The 17,657-nt window shown below is 30.5% G+C and overlaps 1 protein-coding gene across 32 annotated transcripts in view; it reads right to left on the bottom strand.

The window, feature by feature from the left end:
- Positions 1-17,657, bottom strand: part of LOC139482678 (MAP kinase-activating death domain protein-like) — a 68,031-nt gene that overhangs the window by 22,950 nt on the left and 27,424 nt on the right. For 5 of the 32 annotated variants that reach the window (XR_011654910.1, XM_071266700.1, XM_071266690.1 and 2 more), the window contains exons 7-23: positions 17,070-17,147; positions 16,356-16,367; positions 15,031-15,201; positions 14,502-14,660; positions 12,795-13,014; positions 11,853-11,963; positions 11,198-11,427; positions 10,639-10,697; positions 8,747-8,993; positions 8,141-8,264; positions 7,634-7,687; positions 5,629-5,688; positions 4,997-5,111; positions 4,267-4,453; positions 3,437-3,643; positions 1,214-1,322; positions 1-108 (exon numbers count right to left, since the gene is read on the bottom strand). Coding sequence is in view for 31 of the 32 variants with exons in the window: in XM_071266700.1 (XP_071122801.1) it covers positions 1-108; positions 1,214-1,322; positions 3,437-3,643; positions 4,267-4,453; positions 4,997-5,111; positions 5,629-5,688; positions 7,634-7,687; positions 8,141-8,264; positions 8,747-8,993; positions 10,639-10,697; positions 11,198-11,427; positions 11,853-11,963; positions 12,795-13,014; positions 14,502-14,660; positions 15,031-15,201; positions 16,356-16,367; positions 17,070-17,147 (2,251 nt within the window). In the remaining variant the exon portion in view is untranslated. Of the gene's footprint in view, positions 109-1,213; positions 1,323-2,952; positions 3,026-3,436; positions 3,644-4,266; positions 4,454-4,996; positions 5,112-5,628; positions 5,689-6,308; positions 6,357-7,633; positions 7,688-8,140; positions 8,265-8,746; positions 8,994-10,638; positions 10,698-11,197; positions 11,428-11,852; positions 11,964-12,794; positions 13,015-14,501; positions 14,661-15,030; positions 15,202-16,355; positions 16,368-17,069; positions 17,148-17,657 lie in introns of all 32 variants that reach the window. The other 27 variants (XM_071266714.1, XM_071266704.1, XM_071266722.1 and 24 more) reach the window with 19 other exon arrangements.

Genomic DNA, 17,657 nt, shown 5'->3' with positions numbered 1-17,657 from the left:
CTGAATCAGTGCTATTACATGAAGTGATGGACAAATCAGAATGTTGGGAGGACAGTGGGTGGTGGTCTGCCCACCAACCCTTGTTATTACCATAAGCTTCACCTCGCCCTGTCAACCAATGAAAAGTACTCTAATTTTTTGTCAAAGTTTCTATTCATATACACTTCATGACTGTGCATTATTGTATAAAACATTTAATATCTTTTAAAGAACAAATCTTCGCTTGTATGCAATTCATGCCATCAACAAAATACGATGGTGGGATCTAGACAAGGAATTTGGTAAACACTTCAAATATCAGGGGTAAATATGAATAGTATTGGTTGTGGGGGAGATTTACAGATGTAGGGGACAAATCATTTATGATTAGGGTTCATTAATTATATTTACCCTGTATATTTAAAGCAATAAAGGTTAAAATTTGTAAAAGGATCAAGCTTTCTTTCCAGGTTAAAACAAACAAAGCACAACATGTGTAACATTACAGTACATAAGCAAAATAATTAAGTCTGAATAATGCTCAGTCGGTTTCAATAGACTGTGAAGAATTTATTTTTATTGTGAAAAACTTAAATTAAGTGACAAAATTTTCCTTTAACTTAAAAAAGACACAAAATAAAAATTCATTGTTTACAAAAATAACAATGAATAAGGCTGTACAGTGACTTGTAATTCTCATCTTTGTACATTAGTCATATATTAATAGCTGTCTCATTGGCATGCATAAACTGAATTGATGGATTTATACAAAGTCAATATTGCACTTCTTAGATTTATCTTTGTTTACACTGGAGGAGCATGTCATCTTAAAAACGCTAAATAAGTTTAACCAGTCTTCAGTGATTAGCAATAATAATGCACACATCAGAGCCTTAAGAGGGCTTATTCATTAAAAGTATAATTTCTTCAGCATGTCTATTATGTTTATTGTTAATGAAGTTCAAATAGAAATCTTGTCTTCAAATTTAAATGTTGATAAGACACATATCACAAGACATTACATATATTTATTTGGAACAGTGAACATACAAATGTTTGCATACATATACATGAATAATTTCTACTATACGTCACTGATCATGGATAAATACTATATTCAGTTATTTGTTGTTTCAAAATCACACCTTAATAAATTAACCCAATACATGCTAACCCACCACAATAAGGGACATTTAGTGCCAAGCATATGAATATTAGTAAAAAGGTTTCATACCAACTGATGCAATGGAGTGTTCATCATGCAAACAAGACGTTTCCTGCTTTTGTGGAGAGTCATCATTCCGGGAAGCTAAACTTTCGTGACTTCCAAATGGAGAATTCCTCTAGAACATGGTAGGTTATGGTTAGTAAATTCAAATCTAATAAAGATTAATATCATTCAATTCTTGTATTGTTTGGTAAGAATACATGCATTGATTATATATATATATTTAAAGGTGTCTTCAGGCCTCTACAATAACTTTTTTTTCAACTTGTCCTGTAGGACTTGTCCTGTAGGACAAGTACATATCAAAACTTACTTGTCCGAATGAAATTGTTACTTGTCCAAATTTTTTTAATTAAAAATAACCGTTTTACATTTTAAGTTGATTAAAGGAACAAAACGAATTTAAACAATAGAACAGAATTTGATGTACTTCTTTTGAAATACTTTTCAAAAATATGAGTCAAGTACAACTGAATCTAGTCATGTCGCGGAACTTAGGTTCTAGTTTTCATCAATGCCAGTCTCATCAGACTCCTAAAAATGAGGCACCATCTGATAGGCCTGTACACTCATTGGATTTGTATCCTGTTTTTTTGTTTAAATTGAAAAAAGTTTATTCAAATGCAATCAATAAAAAGAAGAAGATAAGGTCTGATTGCCGATGAGACAACTCTCTCAAATGACAGAGAAATTAACAACTATACATTTGTAGGTCACCATATTGCAAGTATTGTTTTTTCTACTTATGATCAAATATGATTTTTATGATATTTTGGTAAATAAAAAAAAATATTGTGAAAAAAATACTGGTATGGTATTTATTATAAAGAACAGAATAGGTAAGAAAATGAGGTACTGATGTGTCTTGGTCCCGAAATGTCTCCTGCCTTGCCAAACTGTCTATCAATCATGTCTACTAAATATGTCTCCTACGGTGCCAAACTGTCTATTAAACTTTGAGCTAAACCTGTCCAGGTGACGAACTGTCCTGTAAAGTTACCTTATCTACAAAGCGCAACATTGATTCGGATCAGTAAGACTAGTTTCCGAGAATAGTATACCTTAGCCTGTTAAAAAGTACCTGACAAAGACCCAGAACAGTTAAAAATTATCGATTGCAAGTAAACATGTTCATGATGTTGAAGAAAAAGGTTTTGCAATTGAATAAACAGAATACAGAAACATGTCAAATTAATATTTGTTTTTTTGTTTTTTGTTTATAATTATACTTTGTTCATCAAAGTTGGATGAAATTTATTTTCTGCAGAGTTATTGTACTTGTCCCGACGGACAAGCTTGACACAGCTTTTACTTGTCCGACCTATTTTCCCTCTGGTACCGGACAATCGGACAAGCGTTATTGTCGAAGCCTGGTCTTATATTACAAGGATCTTGTCATGTGTTGAGAACACGGTTAATACTGCACATGCTAAGATTTTTATGACATGAGTAAAAATTTTCATTTCAGTACAATTTGTATGCTTGTTCATATCTGCACAGGAAAATAAATTATAATTGTCACAAGGTTTATTTTGTATACAGTACCTGTATCAAGCCAACAGATCAAATTAATAGTTATTAACATGCAAATGGACCCATTCCTTTGCTTAAAACGTCTATTAGTATCAACATATGAAGTTGTAAATTCAATTCCATGTTTAAGTTGATTAACAAAGTGATGACCCTTTCACCAACACATAGTGAACAACAAAATTGTGTTAAATTTCAATGTTTCAGATTTATACCTTGTCCAATAGACCTTGATCCACCTATCCTCAACACTATACAACAACTTTGAGTTGCTTCAACATCATATATCTTTACAGTAAATATATTTACATATTAATGATGGATTAAACCAAACATAGAAACATTTGAATATTCAATTTTTCTTGTTTTTTTGTTTTTCATTAAGCTTTATGTTAGGTAACACAAATTGCACCTATTTTGTAGATGTATTGTTATTTAACTGTATCATTTCACAAATCTAATTTTGAATCTATACTGAATCATAGAAAAGTGGGTAAGTATCAGCCTCAAAACGACTCAAGATTCAATGCTGAGGAGTTCCTAAATTTTGTACATGCTTAACTAATTACATTGAAAAATCAAATAGCTCATGTTTTGTTTTTGATTTGTTTAAAAAAAAATCACATATTTCTGAAATCTCATATACCCCCTACCATTAACTGCAGAAAATTTCATTATCAATGATTACAAATAACCTACATCGGGTGTAACACTAGTGTCACTCCGACTACTTGATGGCAGTTTCCCCGTAGCGTCCTTTATCCAGAAGTGGGTGTGGTTAATCTCTAATAACATGAAAGCACTGGCCATTCCTCCTAGCCCATGATTCTGGTAGGTATGTTCTAGACCATGAATCAAAGCTTTAATCAGGGTTAGCATTCCTTTAAATACTGTCTTTGACAAACTCTAGAAAACAAAAACCACAAAAATACACAATACATTCACTGTAAAATATACATACATACACAAAACAAACACGCAATTGAAATGATACAGCTAAATCATAATCTTTTGAAACAAGTAAACTGTAGAAAGACTGATGAATGGTAGGTTTTGAACTCCTTTTTTCTGTAAAATATGATTCACACTCTTTTCTTTCTGCTTTTTTCCTGTTTTCTTTATAGATGTTATAAAATTGTACTAACTAACATTTCAGTTGTTTTTATTTTGTTTATTTGTATTCATTTGCATGTTATAATCATGTTTAGTTTTGTTTGATTTTGTTTAGTTTTGTTTGATTTTGTTTAGTTTTGTTTTAGTAAAATATTATTTTTGACTTGTGTTTCTATGATTGTTGGCCAACTGACAATCCGATTATCCCACGTCTTTACAGCATACAATCACAAATGATTGTAGATATTTTTCAAAACAAAATTATCTTGTTTTACTGTGTTATAATTGTTAAAAACTTTTTTAGTTTAATGACAATAAAAAATGGATTTAAATTGATAAAGATGTATGTCACTTTTCTCTTGTACAGATATAATCCAAATGAATAAAATAGATAATTATATAAAAAGTTTCAATACCACATCTTCAATGTGTTGTGTTTCATCATTTAATTTCTTATCCAAGTTTTTGTTTATTCTGCTGACAACAAAGTTACGATAGTTCTCGTCCTCCATCAATCTTCGGACACGACCTAGTTTTAACCAGCTGACACCTTGTCCTTCCATAACATTGGTTACAATCTCTTTCAAAAACTGCTGATTTTCACTGCAACAAAAATCATTTTTTTTATGTTATGTTGCATACTATACTGTAAACTCAAAAGTTATAGCATGGATTTATTATTGCAATTTTTGTATAATGGAAGAAAATGCAAGATTAATTATTGCAATTTAAGGAAAATCTTCATACAGACTTTTTAATTAGATATTTGAATGCAAATTCTTATCATAGTGAAAATCACCCAGTCACACTATTTGCATTAATCAAAACCTCTTAATAATTTCTTAATTTAGTGTTGTATACAAAATTTGTCATCTTCTTTGAAACACATATACACTGGTGATAAAAATATCTTTTATAGGCAACATATTTGTAAATATTATATTGATACAATCCTTAATGTTTCAGAATCATGCATTGAACAATTCAAAATGTAGTTTACACAAACCAAAAAGATGGGGTTTTAAATCTATATAAGAACATTCTTTGAAATTTTGCTTTTAATCATAAAATTTATAATTCATTTGTTGATATGCTTTTTATAATTTTGAGCTGACTTTATCAAATTATCCTTGTCATGTACATTACCTATTAGAAGCAGATCTACCATCACTTCCACTGGCTTTCTGAGATTCTTTTGTTTTTCTTGGATTAGTGGCATGTTTAACTAAGCCTGATTTCTCTACCAAAGCTTTTCTGTTTCCTGAAACATTCAAATATTCATTTATACTTATTTTAATTACATATGCATTAATATTAGACTTCACATGTTTACAAAATAATTCAAATTTCATTCATGAAGTTTATGCTTGGCATTACACGATGTAGATTAATTCTAGAAAATAGTTGCACCTTTTACATAAAATAATGATGAAATACACAGAACATCCTTTCAAAACCAGTCAGTATATTCCTGTTGACAGGATATTGTCGAAAAGTCAATTGTTCATAGCAACAGTAAAATCACTTGAAAGAAATTCATTTTACTGTACAGTGTTCAAAATATTTCTATGTTTAAATTACTACCTAATACAATGTTTATAACTCTACATATACTGAATGATTTGTCAGAGCAAGGATAGTAATATCCAGTGTACCAAGATTCTCAACAAATAAGGAGATAAGTTTCAATGGTAAAGTGTCTACATTTATCGGTCCAATGCTTTGTTCACTGTAGGTTTCATTTTAAACAGCTATAATAACTAAATCATTTGAATTACCTAAAGGTGCAAAAGGCTTTACTGGTTTGGCATGATGATGTTGTGGGCTTCTTGTTGATCCTACAAGATAAATTCTAAAGCATAACAAAAATGTATTATTTAATCATTATCGAAATTTATCAAACATGCTTTCTAAATCCTATAATAAAACAGATTAAAAAATTCATTGCTTAATGAAACATAAATGTATGACAATTATGAGGGCCACAACTTTTAAAAATTTTAAAAGAAATAGAAAAAGATTTTTCTTTGAGTATAATATTTACCAGTAAAGGGAGATAAATCTAAATTAACTGCCATTGTTTTATTGAACAAAAATTGTAGTTTAGTTTTCCATTATGATTTTAGCCGGTTTTTACATGACATATATACAAATAAGAAAAGTAACGGTTAAAAAAAGAAAATAATCCCATGACCATAAAAAATATTTAAACTTTTTACAATAAACACAAAACTTTAGAATGGAACTGAAAAAAAGATATTGGAAAAGGAAATTGAATGCTTCAGTTTATATATATTGTATGATAATTCCAAGCAAGCAAACAATACCACTTGACAACCTGACCTCTTTGAAAATAAAAATAAGGATTTACCAGTATAAAGCTGCTTTCATATATATTTTTCAAACATGCAAGTACAATTTATCCCAAAATGGTTGTAAACCACAAGAGTTCATTTACCCGGGTCTGATCTCTGTTCAAGTATTTCATCGTCTGATTCTATTGTTTCTATATAAACAAAATAACTTTACAATTTGAACTAGCAAATACAATATAAGAATCACCTGTGAACATTTCTTTTGAGCTTTCTGCATTTATTATTATGATTTTTTTAAACACTGAACAGTTTTTGTTAACAAAAACTATATTATGAAACAAATTTGTACATTTCAGGTCTTAAAAATACATAAATTAGATAAAAAATTTCATATTCTAACTATTGAATTGTTTATCAATCCCAAGGAAGTGTCTGTTAAGTGTTTATTTGGAAATATTTTAAATTCTGATCAGAGACAGTTTTGTGTCTTAATCACTTTATCCAAATGCACTTACTTATTGGTCAGTTATGACATTAGAAAGAGAGTATGATGAAGGAGAGATTGTTAAAGAAACTATTCACATACCTGCCAACCTCTGAAACCTTCAAAGAGGGAGATCTCCCTCGTAGATATGACAAATTATATATATAAATTTTTTTTTTTGTCTTAAAGCATACAAAATCATTTAATTGCCATGTTTTTGTATCCTTTGTTCAATTTGTATTTAGTTTATATTGTTTTATCAATTCAAATTATTTAAAGAAGGATAACTTAAAACAAGGTTAATCAGGGGAAGTAATCCGAAATTTCTTTGAAATGTTTTTATTAACACAAAGATTGAAGCAAAAGTCGTTAATGATCGATAATAAGTAGACACCCAAGCTTACAAGTGAAGCCATTTAATTTATCATGGTTTGTGATTTACCATGTTTACAGGTTACAACAACCCTCAGCAGTGACACAAAAACATAATTAATGTTGACTTGTCATTCAAGGATAAAGTATCCAAAAGCGGGAGATTCTATACACCTGCGCGGGAGGTTACCAGGAAGCGGAGATTTCCTGAATTTCTGTAGTTGAGCGGGACTCTCCCGCTCAAAACGAGAGGGTTGGCAGGTATGTATTCAGTTAAAATTACTACTCCTGGCCTCAGATCCACTAATTACTGTACACTGTTTACTATGATTCAACATATGTGCCCCCTTAAGGTTCTAGTGGATCCCCCTTGTGTTGAAATTCCTGCTGGAAAAATATTTATCATATTCACTAGAGGCTATGAACCTTAGATCAAATAAGATCAGTTAGGTAAGATGTTAAATTTGGCAGCAATGAGTAAGTGGACTACAGCAATGTGTTAGTGGACTATGATTGGTTAATATATCACACAGTTTATTTCTAATCGTACAAACAAGGCTGTGTGCATAAAAATGTGTAAGTCACTACCTCTTTTTTTTAAAGTGATAATACCTGGTTCAGTTTTCTCTTCAATAATCTCACATTTCGGTGAGAATGAAAATTTGTCTGTTAAAAAATAGTTTCAATCAATAATTACAATACAGAATTTTGCTAGTTACCAGTTCATTTTCAATACAATTTAAATTTCTATTAATTCTAAAACTATCTTTTTTTGCACAAAATTTTCCTTCTTGTTTTTTTTTTTTTTTGTTTTATTCATAAAAAATTATATTCAAAGGCCAAAATCAGCTGGTTTACTGTATAAGTAAATGATAGGAATGATTATTAAGATGAATGAATGTGATAACTTCAGGTTGATAAAAATAGGCTAGAAAAAAATTGAATTTTATTACAATTATGTAAATTGATATTTAGTTAATTTTAATTACACTAAAAAGGTTGTTCTGACAGCTAGACATTTTCTAAAGTTAAACACAAAGTCACTAAAAGTTAATAACACGAAATAAATATATGATGAATTTCTATTGCTTAAATTAAGAATGAGTGGGTGAATCTTACCAAATAACTCTGACATTGTACTGCTTGCTGATTGAGCCATGTCTGTGAGTTCATTACTGATTGTTGATATCAATGATGAAGGTGTAGAGCCTCTTTCTGGTAATTCTCTGTCTCCAGGAACTGACTAAAAAGAGAATTCATCATTTTTATCAATAACAGTTTCATTTGGAAAGGATAGCATCTTAATTAATTTGTAAACTTAATATTTTGTTCAGCAGAAAAAAAACATCCTTTTAAAAATTTATTAGAACAAATGCAACTTATATTCCATTTCCAACTCATTCTTATGCATATGCTTGTCTTTTTGGATTTTTTCGCTTTTCTATGAAATGCATATTTTACTTTATTTTTTGTTATGCTGCATGCATTTTTCATGGTTTATCTTTTAATTCATTAAAATCAAAATGAATATTCGAGAGAAAAGAGGTATGATGGAGACCATGACTTTAAAAAATTATATTCTAATGAATATTCCAACCCCAAATAAAACCCTCGTTTTGTAATATGTTTTTGTTTTATTATTAACTCTTATACTAAATACAGTTAAGCTGGTAAAAAAATGTATGTGCTAAAAAAAATCATCTATCTGCTTTGGGTATCAATTACCCTTGATCCACTACTGTTTTTACGTATCCTTGGATCTGTGCTACTATTACTCCTTATCCTTGGAGACTGTGGACTCATTAAACCTGGTGAGTTCCTTCCCTTTCTTATTGTTGGTGACAATGGTTTTTCATAGGCTTCAAATGCTGAGTTAATGCTCCTGGTTAATGGAGCTAAAGGTGGAGGACGTTTTGGTAACTCTGGAGTACTGTTGTTTGATCCAATACTGTCAGAGTGGGTCAAATTTGAACTGAAATAAAATAAATAAAGGTGAGATTTAAATTTCAACTTTTTAACTACTTTTAAAAGCAAAAACAAACTTGAAAGAGTTGATTTTTAAAAATGGTCTTCTGATATTTTTGCTGATGAGACCTTCTTATTTGATCTTTTGAAACTTTTCATCAATAACTTTCTTCCTGAAGTGTAAAATGAAATCACATGCAAAAGATCAAATATTACTATAATCTTGTAATTTGTATAGACAATTGGAGAAGAGTGAAATAGCACTGAAGCAAATATTGATGGTCAAATCAGATTATGAATATGCAGCAAAGATGAAGAATATTCTTATTTGTCAAATGTTATGAACAATGTACAGCATATCAGAATTCATGAAACCAGTAACATTAAATTGTAATGATCTTGTAAAAATGTCTTCAGAAAGATTAATGCACTAGAATAATATACATATTAAACTAATACACTTTTACAGGTTTATATATTTCTTGAATTCTGAACTGATTTATACTTTCCTTAAAAAGTTTTTTTTTTTTTTTTATTAATGTGTAATCTGCTCTTTGGTTGGGTTGTTGTTGCCTCTTTGACATATTCCCCATTTCCATTCTCAATTTTTATTCAATTGATTCCCGCAGTTCTTCATTGGTCAAAATTGGTCAAAATTCAATAATGAGGTAAAAAAAATATGCTATCCTGATTTGCCTTTTTGCCTTCCAAAATAAAAGATGAATAACAATATAAAACACAGATGCCCACACTTGTAAATTTGCAAGAGTCAATGTACTAATTCTTTTGAGTGTGGAAATGAAACGTTTGGTCAGCAGAGTGCGGATAAAAATAATTTTTCCAGTTGTAAAGAGGTAAAACTCAAGAACAGTCAAAGTGATAGATTGCACAAAACTTATTTGCCAATTTTTCCATTTATAAAGGGAGATAATACTGGAGAACAGTTAACATCAAATTTAAACTTTATTTGTGTTTGGTGGTAATGTGTATTGTGTATAAGTTTTCTAACATTTGGTTTTGGAAAGTAAAGTTAGAGTGCTTAATGGTAAATTCAGCAGTGTTTCCATTTATATGGAGACATAACTCAATAGCGATGAAAATGACACCATCCAAATTTGAACTTCATCTGTGTTTAGTGGTAATAAGCATTGTGTATCAGTTTCTAAACATTTGGTTTTGGCAAAGTAAAGTTAAGAGTGCTGAAACGGAAAATTGCTAAGAAAATTTAGCAATTTTCCATTTATAAAGGGACATAACTCCAGAACCATGAAAGTGAAACCCACCCCAATTGTACTTGATGTGTTTGGTGGTAATAAGCATTGTGTATAAGTTTCATTACATTTGACTAGCGTAGTGGGCTTAGAACATGTTTGGTCATATCTCAGGAAAGAACATAATCTTTGAATAGATTGTTGAAAAAGAAAGAAAAAGTTTGACACTTCATCTAAAAACCATAAAAGAAACAGATTCCACCACTATGTCTCAATTGATTCGAGATTTCTAATCTCTCGACAGTTTAATCTTAAATATCTAAAAGGCCTGCCAAGCATTGCATTTTAGATATGAGAATTCAACTTCTTGAGGGAGAAATTTTGTGTAACACCTGATCCTGCGGTAGAATCAATGTAATATATTGTATAGTCATACATTACCTGTTTAAAGATCTGCTAGTCGCTGAGACATTTCCCGAATCAAATATAAATTCTGACTTCTGAAATAAAAATAAATTCAGTTTAAGTTCTATAAATACAAAATAAAGTCAGTGTTATTATAAATCAGCCTTTTTTTATCAGGATCAGTATCGGGGAAATGGACCTAATCATGAAAACTTAATGTGAACCAAAAATTGAGGTAAAGGTCAGATGAACACTGTCTGATGGACATGCATACCTTGCAATGATTCTATGTACTTGAGAGATGTTGTCTGCTCTATGGTCGGGTTGTTGTCGCTTTGACACATTTCCTTTCTCAATTTTATTTGTCTTATTACTCATTATACATAATAACTACAGCATATCATGTGATAAAAACTATAAATTTATGATATACAAAATTTGATTTACTATGGTCTTTTACTTCAAAAACATAAAGCTTTATAACAAATGGATACAAAGTAGCAGCTGGATTAACATCCCTTTGTCTTGCATTTTGCAACATTCTTTTGCAGGTGAGGCATTTAAATGGTTCTTCAAAATTGATAAACATAAATACCTTGTCTACCTTACTTGGAGTACTTTTCGCTGAGCTTTGATCAGGAATATCCTGAGCAAATGTTGGACTCCCTGACCGTGATTCTGATTCAGAACTACTGACGTCACTTTCTGGTAGAGAATTAGCTGAGTCACTGGTATTTATAGGTGTTTCTGGAAGCTGTAGTTTGTTTGGTGGTGTATAGAACTTTGATTCATCCACTGACAGAACTTGCTTTTCTAGAACTAAAGCTGAAATGTCAAAATTATGCAAAAAAACATCTTAAACTAAATCAACCAAATTTTAGGAAAACAAAAAGATCAGAGGATTGTGGTCTGTTGGATGTATACCTTTGCATTTGGAACTGTTTTACAATATTCTTTTCAACTCTATAAAGTATGCATTTATTATTACCTTACAGAATATGAATATCAATCAACTCTAGGGAAAGATGACCTATAGTTGCCTAATCCATGTCATTTGAATTCTGAAGGATGCTTTTCTTCTTGGCAACCATACCACATCTCCTTATTTTATATTCTTGACATTTCAAAATAATTAGGAGACTTCCATTTGAACCCCACTGGTAGACTAAATAAGCAAAATACACAGGTAAGGAGGGTTGTGAGAGAAAAAAAAGCTGAAAAGTGTATCAAATCATTTGTTTTTTATTTACCTGGTGTATCACCATCTATCTCACTGTTGACCATATCTGTGACAAAATCGCTGAGAGAAGAATAAGATGAGCTGGTACTATCTGCTCCATCACTGTCACTACCACTTTCATCTGTAAAATAGTCAATGAGTTCAATAAGAAACTGTATTCCAACTCCATCAGGCAAATTTAACCTAGGATGAATTTGGTTAATTCTTTTAAGTTCCTTTTTGGTCAAATAGCTTTAAATAGTTCTACATGTTTATACATCCCTGGTTTTCAATTATTTTGTTTGGCTTTAATGGTTCTTGATGTAGGTAAATCCATTAAAGCACTTCCATTGTTCAAAATTTATAAAGTGTTAATGTTTTTTCATCATTGTGACTGACTCAGGTCAAATTAGATATTAAATGCTTCAAAGTTTTTTAATAGTGTAATTTGCTTTGCTCTCAATACTTTATCAAAGGTTAGCAAATGATTTGAAATAATTTAATGATTACTTTGTTGAGGTTACATTGTATTTATTAATAATACATGGGTGATGGGTATCAGAGCAACTTTTCACACTTCCCCCCCCCCCCCATACAATTTTTTCTAGAATAGCCCTAAATTATTCCAATGATGATTTGTGCTAGTAAAAACTTTACAGAATATTATAAAAGGTGATATCCAATTTATCATTTATTGTTCACATTTTACATAGAAAAGGCTATAAATCTGTTTATGCCAGGAATAATTTGTATAATTCTTGTCAAACAGAACAAAAAGCGTAAATGATGTCATCGAATAATCAGTTCTTACTGTGACATAATAACATATGTATTATGACAGGAAATTTACAGGTAAGTACAGGAATTCAAAAGTCGTCCATACCTGTTAGGTATTCATCACCGAGTGTTTCCCCAGTTGTTGTTGACAGAGCAGACCCGAGAGTTGACAATTCATCATACACCTTAAACTCACCTGTTGGGTATTCATCACTGAGTGTTTCCCCTGTCGTTGTTGACAGAGCAGACCCGAGAGTTGACGATTCATCATACACCTTAAACTCTATAGCCTGTAGCTGATGGGCATACCACTTAGGTTTGTCTCCAATCAACAGGGGGTCAAACACAGACGTCTGCACACGTAGGAATACTACATTCTTTGGACATAGTGACCACTCACCAAAATACTCTGTTGCCTGTAAAACAGCAAGAATATATATTTATTATAATAGATGTTCTCATAATAAATATTCATTTGAAGACACACATTGCATAAATTATATATAGGTGTTGAAAAAAATATTTTGAACACAACTTTGCTGGTAGATGTGTATATATATTTAATTTAATTCAATCATGTCAATGTGGTTCTTTTTGTCTGTACTCCTGATTTAACTTTAGAAATTCTAATTAAACCCTGTTCCAGTAAATCATACATTGGACACAGGGAAGGCACTTTTAAATCTCAATAGTGGGTGGGTGTCAGAGTACAGTAAAAATGTCAGGGAACTTTTAAATTTTACTGTGTAGAGGAGGGGGTTCTATTTTGAAAGTGATCTCCTTCAGTTGTATTCATGTTAAAATCAAAAACACCCAAGATAAAGTAAACAGCTGCAAGGTAAAGCAACATTTCTCAAAAAAATCATTTAGAAAAACAATTGCAGTACATATGTCATAGGTATTTGTGTTTCTATCAATCGAAGAATTGAAGGCAACTTGATTTTAAACTTTAGTAACCAATTTATTATAAGGTGAAAAGTAATTTTCAAATATTCCTTAGAGACTAACACATACAGACAAATTACTATTACAATATGCGTGGTGGTAATAAAATCCTACAATCCCAATACTCATGGGTATATTTTGTTTAGCGCAATATCTGATATCTGTATGTAATCTAGAAGGTATTCCATCATCAACAACTGCTGGCCATAAATTTGATATCAATAAGGGGTTAAAATGAACATTACATAAGTAAGATTTTATCACACCTTATACTGGAAACCATATTCAATAATTAATAAATAAATAAAACACCCGAGGTCACTTTTAGATATTTAATATTAGAATGTGGTAACAATAGAATCGTCAATATTGTTAGCAAATATAGATTCTATGTAATTGATCAAATAAATCTTAACTATTGAATATTGCACATGCCATTTCAAAGTCACAAAAAAATAAAGAACAAGTAAAGAATACATTCATTTTCTCCTCCCATTTCTGAAGCACTTTAAAACCGAATTAATATGCAGAGTTGCAAATCAATCATTGGAGTGATGGATGGACCTCAAGCAAACATTGAATTTTGACATTTGGTTTTCCCTTAGCTTTATAAATGATGATGCTCTTAAATAAATGATGAACTTCTTAAATAACATGATCATGACATACATTCCATATCTATCACATAAGCATGATAAGAATGGAAACATACAGATTTTTCTCATCTTTTCAGTATTGATATTTATCAAATCCAACCCTTCAATAAAAAGAAAATTATGCTTGGGTAAATGAGACATATAAAAGCAAGTTTGTTTAACTTGCAAATAAAAAATAATTTTCCTGAAAATTGTTATAATGACAAGTGTCCTTTTAATATTTCTCTATGTCCCTCTCTGTTGTCATATTCTTTATATAACACTGACAATAAAACATCCTATCATCAGAACTATTGTCATACCTGTGTTCTTGCCATTCTGGCAATAAAATGGCTTCTTGTTGGACGAGATTTGAGAAAGCTGTACATTTGGAATGCTACTACTGGCCGAGGATAAAGTCTTAGTGTTCTTGTATGTTCAGAGAAATTACCCAAAACATTTGCTGAGTTGAAGAATCGTATCTGAAATGGATGAAATATATAATTGATATAAATGAATTATAGAAGTAAATGATCATTTAAAAAAAAAAGATTCAGATGTGGTTGCAATCATTTTAACAATTAAACACATTAAACGGTTACTACACTTGGTCTGCAAGAGTTTATAGGAAGAATTGTTTAAAATATATCAATACATTAAAGAAGATAATAATATGTCTTAATGATACAAATCCTGGGAGACATCTTTTATCAGTACACAATGCTTTTTTTCTTTTATAAAAATGTTTTAATTTTCAAAATTATAATTTCTCAACATAAATATGTATAAAGGATGGCAACCCTTGACCGTAATTAATTTGTTTCAATTTACAGGCCTTCCAAACTAACTTACCATGGCTACCCTTGTGGCAACATCAACTGAATCAACATCGTTACCATAGATAAGTGGATTGAAGCCAGTCTGTGACGAAAAACTCTCACGTCTTTTCCAGGTTTCAGGATTATGTGCAACTGTATCAAGATTTTTGATTGGTTGAGGTGTCATACTCATACTAGCCAAAGCCTAAAGCAAAAGCATGAAATTAGCATAGAATGATTAAGAATTGAACATTTTTTAATGACCAACAGATAAATGTGCAGTACAGCTACATAATAAACTATATCAGTCCTCTAAACTATATATTCTGGCTCTTCTAATTCCTTTTAACATGCTGGAAAATTGACAAATAGCCCATAATGCTTCTTTTCTAATATTCATGTTGTTTTTTTTCTTTTACATGTATTCATGTTTCTCATTTCCATTCTGTTATTTCCCCCATGTCCACTTTGCTCCATTCTACTACCTATTGCCCATGCACTAAATAGGCCATGAATTACTTTCAACATGTTCAAATTTATATGATAATGAAAAATTTTCATTTTACAACTAAAATCCTACAACCAATTTTCTTGCAAGGAGCCAAATCTATTTTAATTATATGAAAAGGTGTTTCAAATTTAGTCAGGTGTGAAACCAAAATTGCTTAGGTGAAACATGGATCTATCTTAGGAAAAGACACCTGAAGCAAGCAGTTTCAACTGTTAGAGCAATGTTGATTTCTATACCAAACAAACGTTTGAATGGATCTTTGTAAATTTATATAAAATTTGTATAAAGTTGATTAGAGGCAGGAATATTAGTTGAAGTTTGCATTTTTGAATATGAACAAGTGTATAGATGATCTGTTAGTTGTTAGTAAATTTGTTAACATTGGTGAAAGTTTGTCTTTCAAGTTGCATGAAAATAAGTAAACACAAAGTTAAGATAAAATGGTTGTATGCCTTTTACAACAATACAAATTATATAAAAAATTAACCATACTTAAACTCATTATTTTATAGTAGGGAAAAAAATATGAAAGAAATATTTGTTATAGAAATGTAAACACACAGTGATTATTTTAAGTAGCTTGTTAATCCTGTTAATGTTCTGCTCAAGAGTCAAACATAAATAAAAGTTCGTATTCATATATATAGTTTATGTAAATGACTTTTACGTGTACATTTGTATTCATGAGAAATATTAAATATTATCAGTAGAACCATAATAGTACTGCATGTGCACAGGTTATGTTCTAAGTGTATATAGCTGACCCTAAAGAAAGCCAATGGCAGGATTAGATAGTATATATTTAATGCAGATGAATGAATCTGTTTATAAATGTCCATTATACTTACACTGTATTTTAACTGTTAAAACAAATGCATGCAAATTTATTTTAAGAAGTTACCATTTCACAATTGTATAGTTAGATTAAGAGGACTATAGAGATTTTTTTCGACTAATGGCCTTTACAATAGTATTAACAAAATCTTGTGAAAAATTAAGATTTGGAAGATAGTAAATGGTGCACATGAGGAAATAATTGATTTATCATTCGTAAATTGACTTCACATCAGTGCAAAAAGCCTATACTACTACAAGAGCCCTAAGGAAATTAAATTTTGTGGCCAAATTTTTGTAGTTTACTACGAAAAAAATCATTATTTCAAACAATGTCTAAATCAAAGGTGAATTCCTTTTTTTTTTAATTTGGCCTTGAACTTGACAAGTCATTGAATTATAGAAGGACACAAATGACTTGACAGACTGAAACAAGTAATATTGATTCTCCGGTATCCCAGAAATTTGACCGAGGAATGACTCTTGTCTCAAACTGAGAGATTGAATTTGAGACATAATGTTTAAAATAAATCATATTACATTTATAACGATGAAATTTTGCTTTGATCTTAAGAATTGCTATAAGACAATCTGAAATTAAATCAAAATGTAATTGTTATGCTGTCCATGAACCTTATATGATGATGCCATGATTTTGTTTACTTTTCCATATTCAGAATAATGACATCAATAGAGTATTTTAAATGCATTATGGGATTGAACATTACCTGTTTAAGATGATTTTTTAGTTGTGTTCCTTCTGGTTCAGGTAAGGGAGGTAATTCTTCATTTTTTCCAATGGTCATCTGAAAAAGAAAATAAATTAAACATTCAGAACTATAAAATACATAAGAGTGCATGTATCCCCTGCTTTATTGATCATGATTGGGATTTATGTTTGAGAAAGATTTTAAGATGCAGATTTTACTACACAGGCATGACAGACATCAAATAGGCTAAACATTATCTGTGATCCATGAAAATCAGCTGAAGGACATATAAGTCCTACAAGGCATACATGTAACCATACACAGAGTATGGTTGGCCAAGGTCAGGTGAACCCTGTATGATGGACATGCATCAATATTTATGATTCTATCAATTAACAAGAATGTGTCCACAGTACACGGATGCCCCACTCGCACTATCATTTTCTATGTTTAATGGACCGTGAAATTGGAATAAATTCTCTAATTTGGCATTAAAATTAGAATGATCTTATCAAAGGGAACATGTATACTAAGTTTCAAGTTGATTGGACTTCTACTTTATCAAAAACTACCTTGACCAAAAACTTTAACCTGAAATTTGCAATC

This window comes from Mytilus edulis, chromosome 7 (genome assembly GCF_963676685.1).
Source record: "Mytilus edulis chromosome 7, xbMytEdul2.2, whole genome shotgun sequence".
Taxonomy (NCBI): Eukaryota; Metazoa; Mollusca; class Bivalvia; order Mytilida; family Mytilidae; genus Mytilus; species Mytilus edulis.
The sequence above is the reverse complement of the archived record's forward strand: the minus strand, read 5'-3'. Positions and strand labels throughout refer to the sequence as shown.